Source organism: Sinocyclocheilus grahami, unplaced genomic scaffold (assembly GCF_001515645.1).
Source record: "Sinocyclocheilus grahami isolate Dianchi unplaced genomic scaffold, SAMN03320097.WGS_v1.1 scaffold456.1, whole genome shotgun sequence".
NCBI lineage: Eukaryota > Metazoa > Chordata > Actinopteri > Cypriniformes > Cyprinidae > Sinocyclocheilus > Sinocyclocheilus grahami.
The window spans coordinates 669,742-692,024 of NW_015505635.1; the positions used below are offsets into that span (position 1 = coordinate 669,742).

At 36.0% G+C, this 22,283-nt stretch overlaps 1 protein-coding gene across 1 annotated transcript in view; it reads left to right on the top strand.

Annotated features, from left to right (window-relative positions):
• LOC107552674 (neurocan core protein-like) overlaps positions 1–22,283 on the top strand; it is a 64,922-nt gene that overhangs the window by 1,634 nt on the left and 41,005 nt on the right. The window contains exons 2-4 of the mRNA XM_016234616.1: positions 13,860–14,234; positions 18,182–18,356; positions 21,003–21,130. Of these exons, the coding sequence (XP_016090102.1) occupies positions 13,886–14,234; positions 18,182–18,356; positions 21,003–21,130 (652 nt within the window). The 5' untranslated portion in view covers positions 13,860–13,885. The remainder of the gene's footprint in view (positions 1–13,859; positions 14,235–18,181; positions 18,357–21,002; positions 21,131–22,283) is intronic.

A 22,283-nucleotide genomic window follows, 5' to 3' on the forward strand; every position in this document is an offset into this window, starting at 1 on the left:
GTCACCAAGGGAGCGAAATTTGCAGAAAAAGTCTTACCAAAACAAAGTTACTGGGTTAATCTTTTTCACGTTTGCTTGGTTGGTAGATGCACCGGGGACCTGATTATAGCACTTAAAACCTGGAAAAGTCAGATTTTCATGATATGTCACCTTTAAGTTGAAGTACTAAAATAAAAACTAAAACTAAGAAAGAAATAAAAACTATAAAGTATGTTAAATATTAAAAATATTATGTTAAACTAAAATGAAAACATAAAATAAAAGCTAATTCAAACAAAATTAAACTAAAATGAAAAATATAAAAATAAAAATATTAATAAAAAACTTTAAAAGTATTTAATGATACTAAAACAACACTAAATAGTATCGCTGCAATGAGAATTCTCCTCAAAACCTCATGCTTGTATTTATGATAATGCATGTGCATGATGCTCACTAGTGTAATGCACGTCAGGAGCGAGCAGCGTGTAACTGCAGGCTGTAGATGCTGATTCTCTGGCAGCTTCTTTGTGTTCACACTGAATATCTCCGTCAGGCCTGACCGCACGTAACCTGTCTGTCACCTCAGAGCAGCCCTCCTACCGCTTAAACACGTCAGTGTGTGTGTGTGTGTGTGTCTGTGAGCGACCGCAGAATGCTTCATAGGCCAAATGTTTTCACTGGCAGCTTCAGTCAGTGGCTCTTTCATTAGGCTCTTTAGCGATGGATGGCCGCTTTGAAGGATGATGGGAAATCACTCCCTCCTGCCAGGACGATTTATGCCCCCTGTACACTCAGACCTGCCCTCTTTAGAACGGACCTCGAGATATATGACAGACACAAAGCTGCTGTTCACTGACAGGCTACTAGTTAAATGTAAAAACTGTTAACTTAAAGCAATAAACCAGTGTGACTTTCTCTCTTCTGTGTAAGAAAAAAACTGATAAAAAAACAGCACCCCCTGTTTTCACATGGTTGCAAATGCAACACTAAGTTTGTTCATTTAAATTGATTCAGTTTTAGCATTTCATAATTTATTTGTAATGATCTCTGAAATGTAAATTGTAAGTGGGCTATAATAAACCCATGCTTATCTTTATAAACATGATTACTTTTACTTGTGATGTTTTCTATATGGGATGATTAGCCTAATCCTCATGAACACGCAGAGGCGGACAAAGTACACAACTCCATTACTTGAGTGAAAGTACAGATACTGCTGGTCAAATATTACTCCATTACAAGTAAAAGTTGTCAAGACAGATTTTTACTTAAGTAAAAGTACAGAAGTACTTGCTTTTAAAAGTACTTAAGTACCAAAAGTAAATTTCCTTTTTTATGTCAATGCACTTGCACAAAAATGTTTTATTATTGTTGTATGTAATACTTGAAATAACTCTGAAGCAACTTACAATACATTACACCTACTGAATACACTGACTAGCTTGTAGTATCTTTGGGATAAAGAGCTTTTAGAATGTTAAAAACCTATGGGGAAAAAAATATATATTTAACACCCCTACCCAACCCAACAAAAGCAGGATGGTAGGGATCTCACACAGCTCTGGACACATCTATGTGTAACCATTCATCCACATTTGAACAGAGTGGACAGTGAAATTGCTGTAAATACAGACCGATAAGGAAGAAAATAAAAAATCAAACCTGCTTTAAAACCCAGCAACACAACTGTAGCTGTATAACTTTACAACAGCAACACTGCTTTAACAAAAAAGCAAAACAGCAAGACTTACAGTATTTCACATCAAAACAAAATGTAAAAAAAAAGCTGTTTAATCGCTCTCGCTGTACTTTAATGTCACACACAGTCTGTGCAGTGCCGCTTCAGTCAAACACCTTTTGTGTTTTATTAGGAGACGCACAACAGTTCTTCTGTGGCTTTATAGGTAATATTTTCACGTACACAATTTAGCAAAATCAGACAATATTGTGTCTAATATAAACCACAATATTAACTTCTTATTATTGAATTGTTGTAAATAAACATCACATTTGCAGCTGGTCAGTGTTCAACAAATGCTGGGAAATCACTTCATGTAGCCCCAAGAGTGATTACTGATAAACTGTCTGAAAAAAAGAAAGTCATGTTTTAGAGAAGAAAAAAAAATCACCCACTGATTTTCAAAGCTGCTACAGAGTAACGACTTTCTACTTCGAGGATCTTGATAGAAATGTAGTGGAGTGAAAAGTACAATATTTGTCTTTCAAATGTAGTGAAGTTAAAGTCATAATTTTCCAGAAAAAATAATACTCAAGTAAAGTACAGATAATCAAAAAGTGTTCTTAAGTACAATACTCAAGTAAATGTACTTAGTTACTGTCCGCCTCTGTGAACACGTGACGTTGGCGCGTGGTATCAGACATGAACTATACAGAATGCGAACAAGATTACATTTAATACAAGGAGATAATGGCGCAAAAGCGAATTTCAGATTTTTTCAAATGTCCATCCCAGCAAAAGCTTTCCAAAATCGGCATCCAAACAACACCAGCCCCAGCACAAGCACCGACGTAAGTGAACCAGCCCCCCCCCCTTTCACCCAACACGGACACACACAGCACCCCCAACCGAAAACATCTTCCCGCGCCCTTGTTTTTGGGTGTTAGTATCAATATGTTAGTCTTAAAAACGTCTCAGTGATTTTTTTTGACGTCACATCGTACTTCAGCTTCTCATCAAACAGAGACACGATAGCACGGAGCGGATCACATGTGCGAGTCGCCGCAGACCACAAAATGTATCGGAGCTATTTGAATTCTACACACAATGCTATATTTTATAGCAATATGGATGAGATTGTGGCTGGCATAAGGCTTTCACAAATATGGCCTTTTAGTCCAACCGAAAACATCTTCCCGCGCCCTTGTTTTTGGGTGTTAGTATCAATATGTTAGTCTTAAAAACGTCTCAGTGATTTTTTTTGACGTCACATCGTACTTCAGCTTCTCATCAAACAGAGACACGATAGCACGGAGCGGATCACATGTGCGAGTCGCCGCAGACCACAAAATGTATCGGAGCTATTTGAATTCTACACACAATGCTATATTTTATAGCAATATGGATGAGATTGTGGCTGGCATACGACTCTGTCAAATGCGGCTTTACGGAGCTCAATGGCTCTGAACGGCTCTAGCCCAAGCTGTGATATAAATGAACGCTATTGGCTATTTGAAAAGGGGCGGGGCTGCTTGATATGTCCCGCCCTGTCTTCCTGTTTCAGTTAAAATGACGTCAACACAGTAATGCTGTGTGTTTCTAAGCATTTCAGGGGACCTTTAAAGATAGTAAAACACATGCATAACAATTGCTGAAATTAAATTTATATTTGGTTTACATAATGTTTTCTAAATTAGAAATAATTTTGAAAAAAAATTCTAAATTAGAATGATTTGAACTTGAGAAAAAAAATGAATCTGTAAAATTCTCATTCTCAATTTCTTGATCCTGTAAGCCTATTGGAATATTTTTCACAAAAAAAGAAAAAGAAAAAGAAAAAATCAATCCATCCAAGTCATAATAATTATCCGTCCAATTATAAATGCTTGTCACTTTTATTAGTCTTTGTTTATTTTATGTTTCTATTTAGCTTTAATTTATATTATTTCAGTTTTCATTTTCAAAATTCTGGGACCAGACAATCTTTGGATATTCGTAAGTTTCATATGATGAATTCTAAGAAGTTCATACGAATATTCTTTTGTGCATTTCTTTAAAAATTTTAGTAAAAACATTTTTCGTTTATCTGATTGCATGATTTGCTGATCAACTCCATGAAAAACAACTTAAGGTTACGTAATTATAAAATTTAAGTCAATTTGTAGATTTAAGACAAATTGGAGGTTATTCTATTTAATTACGATGAGTTTAAGAAGATTCTTTACAGATATACAAATTCTTCTTAAATTTTGTCTTAAAGGAATAGTTGACCTCAAAAATTTTAATTCTGTCATTTAGTCACCCTCATGTTGTTCCAAACCTGAATGAGTTTCTTTCTTCTGTTAAACAAAGATGATGTTTTAAAGTATGTCCGTAACAAAATAGTTGCTGGTCCCCATTGACCTCCATAGTATGGAAAATTAGTAAATTCCTATGAAAGTCAATGGGGACCAGAAACTGTTTGGTTTCCAACATTCTTCTAAATATCTTCTTTTGTGTTCAACAGAAGAAAGAAACCTACAGGTTTGGACCAGTGTTAATTTCATTGACGAATAATTTTCGTCATAATTGTCATCAACAAAATTTTTTTCACCGACGACAACGAGACGATAACAAACTAAAACTCTTTTTGAATGACAGAAACTATGATGTAAATCTATTGACATTTTTGTCAACGAATAAAAGCGAGACGAAAATGTTAGGAAGGGACGATTTGGGAAGAGACTCATTCAGAAGGAATCTGCTGCGTGGTTCGGAGGTTAGATGCGTACATATGAACCGGCGGGACATAAGCTAACATACACTTGCTGCACGTCACATAAAACATTTAAAAAATGTCAATATGTGGGAGTAAGAGAAGAGCAGATATATGGATAAATCTGACGACGCAAGAGAGAGAACTCAATTTGGTCCGGTTTTCTGAGCGCAGACACTGAAGCATAACGTTACACACACAGAAAGCGCCTCTCACAGCACACGAGTACTCTTTCGCGTCGCATGAACAGAGAATTACATACAAAATGATGTTGAATTGTCCGTTTTGATGAGTATTCACGTAAACACTGTTGATTACGTCTTAAGTGAACGTGAACAGTAGGGAGTACATTGCAGTGCGTTCGGTTTTAAAGGGACAGCAGCCTAATTTAGTTGCTATTGTCCGAGTCATTGATGTTCATCAAGCAACAAGGTTAGATGCGTACATATGAACCGGCGGGACATAAGCTAACATACACTTGCTGCACGTCACATAAAACATTTAAAAAATGTCAATATGTGGGAGTAAGAGAAGAGCAGATATATGGATAAATCTGACGACGCAAGAGAGAGAACTCAATTTGGTCCGGTTTTCTGAGCGCAGACACTGAAGCATAACGTTACACACACAGAAAGCGCCTCTCACAGCACACGAGTACTCTTTCGCGTCGCATGAACAGAGAATTACATACAAAATGATGTTGAATTGTCCGTTTTGATGAGTATTCACGTAAACACTGTTGATTACGTCTTAAGTGAACGTGAACAGTAGGGAGTACATTGCAGTGCGTTCGGTTTTAAAGGGACAGCAGCCTAATTTAGTTGCTATTGTCCGAGTCATTGATGTTCATCAAGCAACAAAAGAAAGACAGAAAATCACGCACTGCTCTTGAAAAACTTTAGTAGCCCTAAAGATTAATCTAAATGTATTTATAGAAATAAATATGTCTGCTTTAAAGAATGAGGAATATGGTAAACAAGTTGCTATAAAGAATGCATAATTAGCCGATATAACCATTGGTACTTCATTTCCACATCAGTCTGATTGAAAAAGAAAGTCAGATTGCCATGAAAGTGTATCTGAGAAATGAAAGAGTACGGGGGAAATAAATTTTTTCCTTCCTTTGCAATAAAGTGCCACATCTGCTCACAAAAACACTTCTTCTCTTACACACACACACATACACACACACACACACACACACACGCAGGTTTGTTTTTGTGAAAAGTGGGGACTCTCCATAGGCGTAATGGTTTTTATACTGTACAGACCGTATATTCTATTGCCCTACACCAACCCTACCCCTAAACCTACCCCTCACAGGAGACTTTGTGCTATTTCAGATTTTCAATACACTCCATTCTGTGTGATTTATAAGCGTTTTGAAAAGTGGGGACATGGGGTAATGTCCTGAAAAGTCACCTTCTCCTTGTAATACCTGTCATACCTTTGTCATTATACACATTTATGTCCTCATTTGTCACAAAAACGCACACACACACACACACACACCAAATCCAGACAGCATCCTGACTGTAACTGAACCTCATAACTGATTTATATAGCGCTTCATGTGTAAAATTTACAGAACATGCAAATATTGGGTAAAATCGACCAGTTTCTATTGATGCTTATTGGCAAGTTTTTTTAATCTACATTTCTTGATTAATCCTGCATCTCAAGCATTCAGGGCAGTGATATTTTAGTATCATTTATATATTAATATTTGGAAATACCTTTAATTTTTAAATATTTTTAATTTTAATTTTAATTTAAGTTTTAGTAATTTTATGTGCTTTTATCCTTTTTATTCGTTTTTTTATATTTAGCTTTATATTTATTTCCGTTTTCATTTTAGTAATCTTAATACTTAAACTTAAAATTTTATTTCAGCTACTTGCCAAGGCAACATTTAGTCATTTTTTATGTGCTTTTGTCCTTTTTAGTAGTTTTTTATTCAAATATATATTTCATTTGGCTTTAAATTACATTTATTTCAGTTTTAGTTTAAGTACTTCAACTTATATTATTTTATTTAGTTGCCAAATAAACATTTCTAAGTTTTAGTCATTTTGTTATGTGCTTTTGTTCTTTTTAGTAGCTTTTTATGAATGTATTTATTTATTTATTTTTCTGTTTTAATTTTATTCGTTTTAGTACTTAAACTTTTTATTTCAGTTTCAGTTATTTCTAATTTTGTCATTTTGTTATTTTAGTCCATTTTGTCTTTTTTTTGTTTTTTTATTTATCTTTAATTTATTTTTATTTGAGTTTAATTTTAGTAATTTTAGTACTTCAGCTTGAACTGATTTTATTTTCAGTTAGTTGCCAAGGCTAAGTTTTAAATTTTAGTCAGTTTGTTATGCGCTTTTGTCGTTTTTATTAATTTTTGATTTAAAAAAATTTAGCTTTAATTTGTTTATTTCAGTTTTTGTTTTAGTAATTTTTTGTACTTCAATGTAAACATTTTTAGTCAAACTTTTAGTCATTTTGTTATGTGCTTTTGCCCTTTTTAGTAGTTTTTTTTATGAACAGATTTTTATTTTCTAATTTTCATTTACAGTTTTTTTTTTCAATTGCTAACAAATGTTGTTCAATACTGAAGCCACATTTTCAAAACTGTTCATACAGTCTGCATTACCAGCATGAATCTTGGCCAAACTGTTTATCACACCTCCAAAACTCACTCAGACCAACAAAACACTTTATATTTGTCTCAAAATAAGCTTGTTTTGCCATAACACTGGCAACAATTCTCATTCAGAAAATATACATTTCATTCATAACACACTGATCTAAAAACACTAAACAACAGGGAGCAATTGAAAAAAAAACTGCAAGTTTTTTAATGTAATATTTATTATTTTAGCTTTATTGCAATTAATGACTTTTTTTTAATCAGTTTTCATTTTAGTTTTAGTTAACCATAACCACACTGATTCTGGCATTGCCTTTTTCACAATAGACACGCATTTCTGCCATAACGTGATTTTGGCCTTACGAGGAGTCTTAGTAGGCGACATGATTCTGCTGCCTGTGTTTTGGATCAGCGTTGGTCCTGTGAGGCAGATCAGCAGTGCTTTGTGTTGTTTGGACGGCGGCGACTGGAATCAGATTTAGTGTATCGAGCCGAGCAGCTAACCCCCGTCCTCCCGTCGCTCCTGGTTACTGAGCAGCGGTTGCCATGGTTATGATGGTGAGGCTGAGAGGTGTAAACTACTGCAGGGGCTGCTGTGTGTGTTGGTGTGTGTGTGTGTATGTTTATATGTGTGTTTGTGTGTGTGTGTGTGTGTTTATGTGTGTGTTTGTATATGTGTGTGTGTGTGTGTGTGTGTGTGTGTGTGTGTGTGTGTGTGTGTGTGTGTGTGTGTGTGTTTATGTATGTTTATGTGTTTATGTGTTTATGTGTATGTTTATGTGTGTGTGTGTGGAGCTGGAAAGGTTATTCACTTAATACATTCATCTGTAACCCCCCTCTGGGGAGTCTGTTGGGAGTCTGTTGGGAGTGTGTTGTGTGTGTGTGTGTGTGTGTGTGTGTGTGTGTGTGAGAGAGAGAGAGAGAGAGAGAGAGCGAGTGTATTACCCACTGTGTCCAATGGCATCTTATTTATGAAAGCCACTGGTGGGATTGATGTGTGTGTGTGTGTGTGTGTGTGTGTGTTTATGTATGTTTATGTGTGTGTGAGTTTATGTGTATGTTTATGTGTGTGTGTGTGGAGCTGGAAAGGTTATTCACTTAATACATTCATCTGTAACCCCCCTCTGGGGAGTCTGTTGGGAGTCTGTTGGGAGTGTGTTGTGTGTGTGTGTGTGTGTGTGTGTGTGTGTGTGTGAGAGAGAGAGAGAGAGAGAGAGCGAGTGTATTACCCACTGTGTCCAATGGCATCTTATTTATGAAAGCCACTGGTGGGATTGATAATGTGACGTGTGTAAATGTGATTGTCCTGTATTCTCCAGTTTGCTATATGGTAACAATATGAACAGCTCATAATTCACCCTAAAATTAAGATTAAAATCCAAATAAAAAATCGAATTAATATTAAAAATGAAAATAAATGCATATATAAATGCATAAATAAATGAAATATATACAGTATATACTTATATGCATGTAAATGCATGTAATGTCATGATTTTTTATCTTAGTTATATAAATTACATAATATAATAAATAATATTGTAAATAATATAATATTATAATGTTTATATAAAATATACAACATTTTACCTCTCAATTACTTTAATATGAGAAAAAATCTCATATTATCATTATTCTTTAAAATTCTCATTGCTGTTAAAATTCTCATATATATTGTATAAATAGTACGTAAATATATGAATGCCTTTATACTGATTAAAAAAAACAAACAAACAAAAAACAAATACAAACTGATATATCATGACTAATATACTAACTATAAAAATGGATGCAATTATTATAAAATTTAAGCAATTATTCTTCCCCTTTTGTTGGTTTAGCCCGTACTAATCATTAGTTAATTACCCTCATTGTGCTCACCTGTCTGCCACTAGTTATCCACCCTATATTAGTTCCTGTCTGTCTGAGCTTTAGCTGTCGGTTATTGTGAATGTTACCCCTGTGTGTGTGTGTGTGTGTGTGTGTGTGTGTGTGTGTGTGTGTGTCAGTCAGTCAGTCAGTCACCCACCCACCCACCCACCCACCTACCCACCTACCCACCTGAATCTGCCTTGTTTTGTCTACATTAAAAGTTATTATTGGAATCCTTGTTGTCCTGCCTGCCTCCACACACCGTGTTGTGACAGAAGAACTGACCCTAAGAAAAGTATAGCGGCGTCTTTCCCCTCGTTTGTTTTTCCGTTTTTTGTCAGTTTTTATTTTCATGTTAGGGATTACCCCGCCTTCCAAATCCTCCTGCTGGAGCAGGAGGAACACTCTTTTGAGGACCGCACAAACGACTTTCTGTCCCTGGCTCACCTCACGCACTACCCAGACAACTACCTCTGTTCATTCTATCAAGTTGGACTTAACGCCACATGAGTGCAGTTGTCCGGGTCCTTGAGAGAGCCTCGCCGCCTTCATCGAGTGGGTGCTGGTGTCCTGCAAGTCCCATCTGACCGTGGACCTCGCTGACAACAACACCAGCCCCACTCAGGATCCTGAGCCCAGCCCACCATCTCCCCGTGGTACGGAGCATAAGCCTGAGCCCACCGATGACGGAGAGCCATTTCCCGCCGTGATCCACGAGCCGGAGCGAAGCCCCGCGGCTGAGAAGAGGAATTGCCTCGGATATTGAGCCCAACACGTTAGACCAGGTGCGAGACCCGGTGACAGTGCCCATCACGGAGGAGCAAGCCGTAGACGAGGAGAGTGCGGAGGGGAGCTCCGACTCCTGCATCACGGCTGCGGGTGAGCGGACTATGGAGGGAATTCAGTGTCAAAACGAGGAGGAGAGACCTCGGGCGTCGACCCGCCATTGCCTCTGGACTCCATTCCTCTGGCTGCACCTCGTCGCTCTGTCTCACCGGCTCTGTTGGGCTCCTTCCTCCCGCCAGCTCCACCCTGGCCCCCCGGATCCTCTGCATCCCCCTGGCTCGTTGGCTCTCCGTCTTCGCCTCGGGCTCCTCCACCACCTGCTTTGCCGCCGTTGGTTGCCCCCTGGAGTCGGTGGACGCTCCTCCCTCCGTCTGCTCCACCGTGGGCCACTATTATGGCTGTGGCCTGGGTCCCACCTGGCTCCTCCTCCTGGTCCGGTTCCCTCCTGTCGTCTCCCTGGCTCCTCCCTCCATCGTCACCTCCCTGGACTCTGTTAGCCGTCCTCCTCCTGGAAGTCCGTCCTCTGCCGGAACCTCCACCAGTCTGGTCTGCCTGCCAGCCCTTTGCCTTCCCCTGTCACCATCTCACATCCACTGCTTTGTCCTCCTCCTAGTCCCCCTCCGCCCCTTTATTGTTATTTAATGTAACATTCCTGTGGACTGTTTATTGTGGTTTCTTCCCCTTTTGTTGGTTTAGCCCGTACTAATCATTAGTTAATTACCCTCATTGTGCTCACCTGTCTGCCACTAGTTATCCACCCTATATTAGTTCCTGTCTGTCTGAGCTTTAGTTGTCGGTTATTGTGACTGTTACACCGAGTGTGTGTGTGTGTGTGTGTGTGTCTCACCTACCTGAATCTGCCTTGTGTCTACATTAAAAGTCATTATTGGAATCCTTGTCATCCTACCTGCCTCCACATACCGTGTCGTGACAATGACAAGGATATAATAAAATGTAAATGGTATTTTCATATTTATAGTATTTGTTTTACTGCCTTTTATAAGCATGCAAATAAAGCTTTTTTTTAAACAAATACAGTAAAACATTACATACAGTAATTATAATCAACATTATGCTAATGATAATTTAAGGACAAAATGGACTTCGTTTTCTTTATGATTTCTTTGGGCTTCTTCTGTGTTTTGGTAAAATTCAGCCGTACGTGTTTGAGTTACGTCTCATTAGGAAGGAAAATGACTTGGTTTTTGCGCAAAGACAAAGCCGTGGGGGGTGAATGGAGACCATCTAAATGCAGATTTGAGCTTTTATCACTTATATCATTATTCAAATGCTGGGATATACACTCATCCCTAAATCCATATGGAATGAAGAACTGCAATTGATTTTCTATGCGTTTCCCGCAACAGATAATTGAGGTAGCAGCGAAGAGCGTGGATTTGGGAGATTAGATCGTCAGTTCATCTTCCCTTCTCACTTAAAGCAATATTCCAGGTTATTTACATTTGCATATCTGTGGACGGCATCTGTGTGTAAAAACCAGTGGGAAATGTGTTTACAGTAATGCACTTACAACGCAAACCTAGCAGGCAGTTCATCACAAATAAATGTTAAACATACAACTATCACAGTGTTTCTATCACAGAGTCTCTATCAGACTTTTAAAATAAGTCACCAAGGCTGCATTCATTTGATACAAAATACAAAAAAATCAGTAAATTGTGAAATATTATTGTAATTTCAAATAGCTGAATATCTGTTAAAATGTAATTTATTTCTGCGATCAAAGCTGAATTTTCAGCATCATTACTCCAGTCTTCAGTGTCACATGATCTTCAGAAATCATTCTAATATGCTGATTTGCTGCTCAAAAAATATTTATTATTATTATCAATGTTGAAAACAGTTAGCTGACAAATATTTTTGTGGAAACTGTGATGCATTTTATTTTTCAGGATTCAAAGATGAATAGAAAGTTCAAAAGAACAGCATTTATTTGAAATAGAAAATAGAAAATTCGAAATAGAAATCTTTTCTAACATTATAAATGTCTTTACTGTCACTTTTGATCAATTTAATGCCTCTTTGCTGAATAAAAATATGAATTTCTTACTGATGCCAAACTTTTAAACAATAGTGTACATTTTTAACTTGTTCCATGAGGTTTCACTTGACATCTTTAACAAAAATACAAGCGTCACATTTTAAATCCTCTTTAAAATCAAAGGACTGTATTACTGTAAACACAGTTTTAAAGGCTGGGGAATGAAAGAGGTTGAAATGGTTGTGACTGAAAACATGCCAACTGCTGTCCATACTTGAGTTATAAATAACCTGGAGTATAAAATAAAATGTGTTGTTTTCCAGTATTGACTGAATAATGGTGTTGCATGTTCAGATTTACAGTGGATCTCTCTCTTTTCTTGGGTTTAGATTATTGGAGTTGTACGGGATACCTTTATATTCACATTTATGCATTTAGCTTTTAGATGACAAAGCCTTGACTGTGTTCCTACTGTATTTACAGTGCATCAGTGTTTATTCTGATTCATCTGCTGAGATGAACTGAGAGTGAAGCTGACAGATAACTAAAAAGCTTCAGATGCACATGAACACACATCAGACTGAGATCCAGCTCATACGAGCGAAAATATGATGGAGTTCAGCTGTAAAAAATCTTTCTGCTGTTGCTCTCACATCTCTGAAGTGTTTTAATGAACTGCGCTGAGATCCAGAGCAGACGCTCAGGCTGGAGAACGTCTAGGTTACTTGTGTAACCCTCGTTCCCTGAAGGAGGGAACGGAGACGTTACGTCAGTGACTGACGAATTGGATTATTCATGTGTTTTCTGTGTTTGAGGACGTTACAAAGGCTTTTGCTGTAATAATCCGTCAGGTTTTATGAGGAACAGTGAACTGGGCTTTTCCTTTGTTTGGATCACATCCAAAAAAATATGAATTTCTCTTGATGTCAAATAAAAAAGGGTCGCATTTGCTTCCTTAAATCACACTCATATTCTTATTGTGAATGATTCATCAGTGCATGTATTGAAATATTTGTCTTCATAATCTTTCATCAAAATATAATAACTCAAAGAACTACTTTTCTCTTCAGTTGACATCATCATCATGAACTAAAACTAAAACCATGAAAAGGAATGTTAACTGAAATAAAACAATATTATTATGTTTATAATTATATTTATTTGTACTTTATATCTATATGTTTATTTCAGTAATTTTAGTTTTTTTTTTTTTTTTTTTCAAGGCAACATTTCTTTTCTTTTTTTGTTTTGTTTTTAGTTTAACTTGAAGTGCTAAAATAACTAAAATTAATAATTAATAAAAATTACAAACATAAAAAAAATCATTGCTTGAAATTAAATAAACATTAACTGAAATAGAATAAAATTTTCATATTTATTTAAATTTATATATATTTTAATTGTAGTAATTTTAGTACTTAAGATTTATTTTATTTCATCAAGTTGTCAAGGCACCATTTTTCACTTTCATTTAGTTTAACTTAAATGAATAATTAATGAAATCTAAAACCATAAAAGCATTTTCATTACTTGAAACAAATAAATGCTAACTGAATAACATAATCAATTTTCCTTAATAAATGAAATCATTATTTCAAAACTGCATTTTGTATTTTGGTTATCTTTGTGTAATATAAAAATTTGTTTGATGATCTGAATGATTCAAGTGTGACAAATATGCACAAAAAAAAAAACAGGAAGGGGCAAAAACTTTTTTTTGTCTAAATGGTTCCATAAAGAACCTTTAACATCTGAAGAACCTTTCTGTTTCACAAAAGCTTCTTTGTGGTGAAAGAAGGTTCTTCAGATTATAAAAAGCTAAGAAAGAGATGCTTCTTTAAAGAACCTTTGACTGAATGCTTCTTTGTGGAACCAAAAATGGTTCTTCTATGGCATCACTGTGAAGAACCTTTAAAGCACCTTTATTTTTAAGAGTGTATATATATATATATATTTTAAATATTTACTGTAGATTTTAAATAATACTGTTATATAGCTATTTTAAGATACTGTTTTATTCTGTCATTGTAGGTAATTATTGACTCTGAACATTAACCTGTGACACCAGAGACCACTTCAACACCGCAAACGCTGCGCACTTCACCTTCAAACCTGACTCTGTTTGTTTCTCTCTTTGTTCTCTCAGGGCTGACTCGAGCCGAGACTCCGGCGATGGTCCGGAGAGTGACCCATCCTCCCCTGCGGCGCTCGTTATCCGGCTCCGCTCTGCTCCCATGTGTGTTCACCCTGCCAGCCACCCTGCTCCCGGGATACGGCCCCTTCATCCGCTGGAGCCGCGGCTCCGGAGCACAGGAGAGGACGGTGCTGTCGGCCCGGGACGGGGTGGTCAAGGTGCACCAGGCGTATGCGGGTCGGGTCAGTCTGCCCGGATACTCGGTCGACCCGCTCAATGCCTCGCTGTCACTTTCCCAGCTCCGCTCCAACGACTCCGGGAGCTTCCGGTGCCACGTCGCTCTGGGAGAAAATTATGAGCAGGATACGATCAACCTGGAGGTCACAGGTGAGATCCGAACCGGACTGATTTACAGTTTTTTTTCAACTGCTTAAAGGGCACCTATTATGCAAAATTTCCTTTCACATGTTGTTTGGACATAAATGTGTGATGGCAGTGTGTATACACAACCACCCTATAATGATAAAAATCCACCCAGTCCTTTTTTAAAATCTCCATATGTGACCCTGGAGCACAAAACCTATAATAAGGTTAAATTTTTTGAAATTGAGATTTATGCATCACCTGAAAGCTGAATAAATAAGCTTTCCATTGATGTATGGTTTGTTAGGATAGGATGGATATTTGGCTGAGATACAACTATTTGAAAATCTGGAATCTGAGGGTGCAACATTTTTTTTTTAATTGAGAAAATCATCTTTAAAGTTGTTCAAATGAAGTTCTTAGCGATGCATATTACTAATCAAAAATTAAGTTTGATATATTTATAGTAGGAAATTTATAAAATATCTTCATGGAACATGATCTTTACTTAATATCCTAATGGATTTTGGCATAAAAGAAAAATCGATAATTTTTACCCATACACTGTATTGTTGGCTATTGCTACAAATATACCCCAGCGACTTAACACTGCTTTTGTGCTGCAGGGTCACATATATCATTAGCAGCGTCTCAGAGCAAGCCGATCACATAATCTGTAAAGTGTGACATCACAATTTACAAGCCCCGCCCACGAGTGTTGATTGACACAGCCGTGTTAGCCGTGACCCCGCCCTGAGTGAGCCGCACACAATCCTCTTCACAAACATAACCGACTGTGTTTTTGTAAGTTGTGCATGTTTTTAACACAAACTCGTGTGTGAAAGAACTTTAGTACTCGCATGCGTGTGACAGCCGCTCTGTTCGCATGCTTAGGATGTTTGCGCTCAGAAAACCGTCTATCAGAAGTTTGAACTAATGTGGCTTTAAAACGCGTGATTTCAGCGCGATATACAGTACATGATAATCAAAACCCAACAGATGTTGTTGTTTTTTTAAAATATCTTCAAAATATCACAAACACAATATTCAAACACCTTTGCCATAATATTAATTCCTAATAATAGTGTATGGTTTTGCAGATTTGGTGTGTGCTTCTGGTGTTTGAGTGTCAGCTTTCAGAAATTGTGTGACAAGTAAATATTTTGTGTGTCAGTAGTTGAAAAAAAACTGTAATATTCAATTATTGTAGGCGGCAGAATTAATCGAATGTGATAAAATAACACTGCCTTAAAAATGGTAAACAATAGCTAGAAATTAATAGTTTGAGATTAAGAGTTTGAATTAATAGTTGTTTATGAAAAGGAGCTGATTTAATATTAAATATTTAACTGTATTCTTCCTAGACTTAATAAATATTTTATAGCATTACACAGATTTCAGTATAAAATATGATCCTTGTTGTTGTCTAAGCTGAAATAAAGCTATAATAAACTAAAATATAAATATTAGATGAAAAGTATGTATTAAAATTAATAACACTGAATTAAAAAAAAATAATCTGTATCGAAATATGTAGGAAAATCTTTAAACAAGTAATAAAAATTTCAAAAGGATATTATAATTACTAAAACTTTAAAGTGCAAATGAAAACTCAAAATATAAAAATAAAAGCTAATTTGAAAATATTTATAAATACTGTAATGGTATATAAATAATCCTAAATTGTAAACAAGAGCTAAAAATTAAGAATTTTAATGTATAATGTTTTTATGACTGGGAGCTGATTTAATATTCAAAAACTATACGTTTCCTAATAGAAAATACTAGATATTGTTAATTGAAATAAATCTGAAATGAGCTAAAATATAAATATTAAAAATGATTAAATATACATTTTGCATTGGCAACTAAAATAAGTTTGAAATACCAAAACTGCTCAAAATAAAACATAAATAGAAATTAAATCTAAATAGAAATTTTTTAAATAACTAAAAATGACAACAAATTTGTCAATAACAAAATTATTAAAACCTAACCTAAAATTCAAATGAAAAGTGAAAATTTAAAAATAATGAAAAATATTTATAAATAATATAATGTTTTGTAAATAATACTAAAGTAACACTGCCCTGACATTTAAATGTAAATTATATAAAATTATATTTTAATAAATTATAAAATTATATTTTTATAATTATTTTTAATACTAATATATATGTTTTTTTAAATATATTTTTACACATTATACTAATGTATAATATGTGTTTTTTAAAAATAATTTTATAATATTATAATATATACAGCACTTTTGACAGTGGACATTGTTTGAAATCAGCTTTACAGAAAATGACTTCAGTAATAATGTTGTAGTTTCTCAAAGTTCAATTAAGAGAAAATTACAGCTCAATATATTTGTCTGTAAACCCCCAGTGAGCGAGTTCAAATCATCGTGAGCAGCAGTTTTCAGATAAACACTGAGGAAAAGCGGCGGCTCGTTAAGAGTCCAGGAGTCTGCTGTGAATTAATTACCCTCTCATTACATCCATTCAGACTGTCAATATCAGATTCATTTCAGCTTTTTCCCTCGTTTCCCGTCTAACTTTAGCCCCGCTTTATTTTCATTTTCATTTGAGGCTCTCATTAACTGCTTAATTGGCCGTAACTCTTTAATTAGAGCGGTGAGATCGATTACCTGCGAACGAGGGCTGTGTGAATTCTGAGGAAAACAGGTGACACCTAATGAGGGAAATTACGCTAAACCGCAGATAAATCATCTCAAATGTTCTACATAATGTATGCGCTGGGACAGACAATTGATATTTAGAGATATTATTGATTTAATGTTCTGACACTTATCACAACATTTGAGCTGATAATGACACTCACTTTGCAACATTAATACTATTATTGAACCAAGACTAAATTGAATTGAGCTGAATAATGACACTTGATGATTTAATATTTGATTACTGTACTTTTCCAGGACTTTTTTAATACTTATTTTATAGTATTACACACATTTCAGGATAAATTATGGTCTTTCAAACAGTGTTGTTATTGTTAACTAAAACTATTACAAATTGTGTTTGGTAATTGAACAAAGCTGAATTAAAATCAAATATAAATATTAGATAAAAAAACTAAACTTGAAGTTAGCAAATTCTAAGAAAATTAGAGATTAAATTAAGTTTAAGCTGAAGTAAATTATTTAAAACTAAAATTAAAATAAATTCTATGTAGAAATATTTTTTTCAATCTTATCAAAATGACAAAAAACTAATAGAAATGTCAGAAGCACATACATTAGTTTTACTAAAATGAATAAAATTATATATTATATATTAATAAAGTTATACTTTTTATTAATACTTTTTGTAATGAGTCTACACAAATTAAACTCATATTTGTCTTTACAAACTAAGGGACAAGTTGAGCTTTATCATAATTTGAAACAATTTTAATATGTGAAAATTAAAGAAATTATTAAAAAAATTATTATTATTTTTTTAAATCGTCGCCTTGGCATTATAAGGTGTTCTATCTGACATTTTTGTCAAAATGGAGTTATTCACATATTCTTATTCTGGGACGACTTATTTACATTATGTGATGTTTCTTTTGTAAGCTGTGTACATTTTGGGCCTTTTTTTTAGAAAACAATAAGGGTTCTATCTACAGAAGTCTATGGAACACAAACACTTTGAAGCTCAATATCTCAAAACTGCTCAGAATGCTGATAGAACCTTATAATTCCAAGGTGGGGCGAAATGTTAAATTATTTATTATTGTTGTTGTGGTTTTAACTAATAATAATAATTTAATAGCAATTTAAATAATACTTTTATTGATTGATATTATATATTAAGATTATTACTGTTTTGTGACAAGTGTAAAATAAATGAAAAAAGTATAAGACCATTGAAAAACATGAATATTGGCCAATTATTATCCCCAGTGCTTGTCTGTGCCTCTGGTTGTTTTCTGATGTTCGTGTTTCTGTGTGTTTTCAGGTGTGGTGTTTCACTACCGTTCTCCCGAGGAGCGTTATTCGCTGTCGTTCGCCGAGGCCGTTCGCGCGTGTGAGGAGAACTCGGCTGAGGTCGCGACCCCTGAGCAGCTGTGGGCGGCGTTTCACTCCGGCATGAACAGCTGTGCGGCCGGATGGCTCAGAGACCAGAGCGTCAGGTTTGACTCATGAGCATCAGTCAGGAAATATCACAGAGTGTAATAGAATGCTAAAACTAATTATATCTGTGTTTTTTTATAAACTGAGGGTTGAGTCAAACTTGATTGTAACCTGAAACACAATTTTAATGAGTAATAATTAAAATAAGAATTTAAAATAATCAGAATTTTGAAATAATATGAATTTACTAATAATGTATGAATGAATATTATATATTAATATTAATATTTTATGAATTATGTTTTTGTTATGGGTCTACACAAATTAAACTCAGTTTGTAAGGTTGTTCCTGAAGGTTTGCTTTGAGCTTTCAGAAATTCACATATGTATTTATTACATAGTATACTTAATAGTATATTATTTAGTATGTTTATTTATTTAGTAAATAATAAATATTGAATGCATAATATAAATACATAGATTTTTTTGTAAATAATCAAATAAATACAATTATTATTATTATTGTATTATTTTTTATATTGTTATAATTCTATACATTAAATTATTTGTATATTTATTAATTTAGTCAATCATAAATATTAAATACATAATATTAATACATAATATACAATAATTATAACTATAATAAGAAGAATAAGAATAGTTTGTAAAAAGAAATACATTATTTTATTATTACTTTACTATTTTAATTATGCATTGTGTATTAATATTACACAATGTATACAACAATTATTATTATTATTATAAATTAGAAATAAAAGTAATATTTTTAAAAGATTAGTTTAGCAAAAAATTGTATTTATGTATGTATGTATGTATGTATTTATTTATTTATTTAGATAGATAGATAGATAGATTAAATTAAATGTCTTGGTTACGTATATAACCCTCGTTCCCTGAAGGAGGGAACGGAGACGTCACGTCGGTGACCGACGAATTGGGATCTCGCCTGAGAGCCCTATCATCTTTGAGTGTAAGCAAAACGAGCCAATACACTACAACAATTATTATTATTATTATAAATTAGAAATAAAAGTAATATTTTTAAAAGATTAGTTTAGCAAAAAATTTTATTTATGTATGTATGTATGTATTTATTTAGATAGATAGATAGATAGATAGATTAAATTAAATGTCTCGGTTACGTATATAACCCTCGTTCCCTGAAGGAGGGAACGGAGACGTCACGTCGGTGACCGACGAATTGGGATCTCGCCTGAGAGCCCTATCATCTTTGAGTGTAAGCTAAACGAGCCAATACACATTGGCATGCAATAATTGCATCCAGCTGCTGTTCATCACGAAACGAGCATAAGTAGGCAGCAGGTGCAACGGTTATTCAGGTTTTCGCTCAGGAGCCGAGCCAGTGACCCGGTGCCCCGTGGTGGTACAGCAACTGTGGTGATGGGACGCGACGTCTCCATTCCCTCCTTCAGGGAATGAGGGTTACAGACGTAAAGCACGAACGGGACAGAGCAAAGCTAGGGCTGGGTTTACCTCCTTCGAGGGCAGCGCTTGCAGGTTCACCACCTGATCCCTGAAAGGCGTGGTGGGAACCTTGGGCACATATCCGGGCCGGGGTCTCAGATAATGTGAAAGTTAGCCGGCCCGAATTCCAGGCACGATTTGTTTGCCGGAAAAGCATGCAGGTCCCCTACCCTCTTGATGGAAGCCAGCGCAGTTAAGAGTCTTTATCAACTGAGTTCTCAGCTCTGCAGACTGCAACGGCTCAAAAGGGGCCCTCTGCAATGTCTTAAGCACCAGAGGGAGATCCCATGAGAGTACGGGGTTAGGGCGAAGAGGATTTAATCTCCTTGCGCCCCTCAGGAACCTGATGATCAGGTTGTGCTTTCCCAAAGACTCACCGTCTACAGGATTGTGATGTGTGGCAATTGCGGCAACATATGCGTTTAGGGTGGAAGGAGACAGCCTTCGCTCCAACCCCTCTTGGAGGAAGGAAAGCACAGCTCTGATCGGGCATCTCCAGGGGTCTTCCCGGTGAGAATAGCATCATTCAACGAAAAGGTTCCACTTCAAGGTATAGGCACGCCTCATAGAGGGTGCTCTTGCCGAATTGATGGTGTCTACCACCGCCTGGGGTAGATCACCTAGGACCTACGTGTCCCGTCTAGGGACCACACGTGGAGGTTCCACAGATCTGGCCTGTCTCTGAGAAAGTAGATCTTTCCTCAGAGGAATGAGCCAGGGAGGGGCTGTCGTGAGAAGCATCATTTCCAGGAACCAGGTCTGGTTGGGCCAGTAAGGTGCAACTAGCAGGACCTGCTCCTCATCCTCCCTGACTTTGCACAACGTCTGTGCAAGTATGCTCACTGGGGGAATCGCATACTTGCGTAGAATGCGGGGTCAGCTGTGCGCCAGTGTGAGATCCCAATTCGTTGTTCACCGACGTGACTCGGAGTGACCAACTGAAAGGGAACTGACTTTGTGAAGTTCCTCCTGACGGTTTGGACAGTTGTTTGTGAACTTTAGCAATCACAGCATATCTTTCAGTGTTGATGAAGGACTATTAAACTCCAGCCAGACAGACATGCTTCACCTTGAGCTATTATAAGGATCCTATTATAATATTGTAGTGAAATTATTTATTAGCATCTTCATGACAGCACAGCTTTATTTACATATGGATATTCTCACAGTGCAGGTGTTTGATCTCCTCTCTGCAGGTATCCTATACAGAGACCCGAGCTCGGCTGCTATGGACACGCAGAGTTTTCTCCTGGAGTGAGGAATTATGGGAAACGGGACCCTTCGGAACTGTTTGATGTTTACTGTTTCGCCAATGACATGCAAGGTGAGATTCCGGAAAACACGTTTACCATGGACAAATGGGATCAATCAGATGTTTCAAACCATATCCGACTATTATGATAGTAATGGTATTAAAGTGCCCCAATTATGCCTTTTCGAATATTACCTTTCATGCAGTGTGTCATGTAGCTGTATGTGAACATAAACTATCTGCAAAGTTGAGAAGCCGACAGTGCACGATAAATAAAGTTATTGTCTATCAAAAAAAAGAGTCGGCTCGCAATCGCCTAAATGAGTCGTCAGGAATTTGAATCTTATTCTGTTACGGCTCTACGTCATGAAGTAACACATTTGCATAATGTCTGCCCACGTTCTACGTCGCCAACTTGCCACAAACACAGTAAAATTTCCGTGTGGTTAAAATCATGTCGAGAAGACGCTGTATCCTACGCTGTGAGAGTAAATTTGTTTTATCACATCTTATAATTACCACAAACTTGTTAACACTTGACACTTACCACTGAGAAACGTCCTGCTCCAGTCGTGCTTGCGAATCAGTCTCTTGTCGATCAGCCAGTCCAACCGTTTCATCATCAGACTCCAGCTAGAATTGGTAAGGTACAATTGATACCATCTTTTCTATGTATTGACAAGTCTCCAGGGCTGTCATTCCGTCATGGCAATGGGCGTTTCGTTTCCGACACGCGCTGTACGCGTTAGACCAATCCAGAGCCAATTTCTCTACGGCTCTGGACCAATCACAAAAGACTGCGCCATCTGACCAATCACAGCAGTGAGGGCTCACGGAAAGGAGGGGTTTAGAGAGACAGACTGATTCTTTGAACTGCTTCGCACGAGTCGTTTACGAATCATTTAGAAATGATGTAAAATTACAAATTTTTTTTGAGAAAACCTTCATGACCTTGCATGCATGTAAACCTGTTTTAGGAGACTCATAAAACAATATTAGCAACCTTAAAAATGGCATAATAGGGGCACTTTAATGTAGTTAATGTATTATTGTAATTTTATTTCTATCTATCTATCTATCTATCTATCTATCTATCTATCTATCTATCTATCTATCTATCTATCTATCTATTACAATAACACGACAGAAATGTATGTGGAGCTAATAGTCACAACATATGAATAATTCATAACCGTTTTAAAAAAGGTGCATTTTTAATCATTTA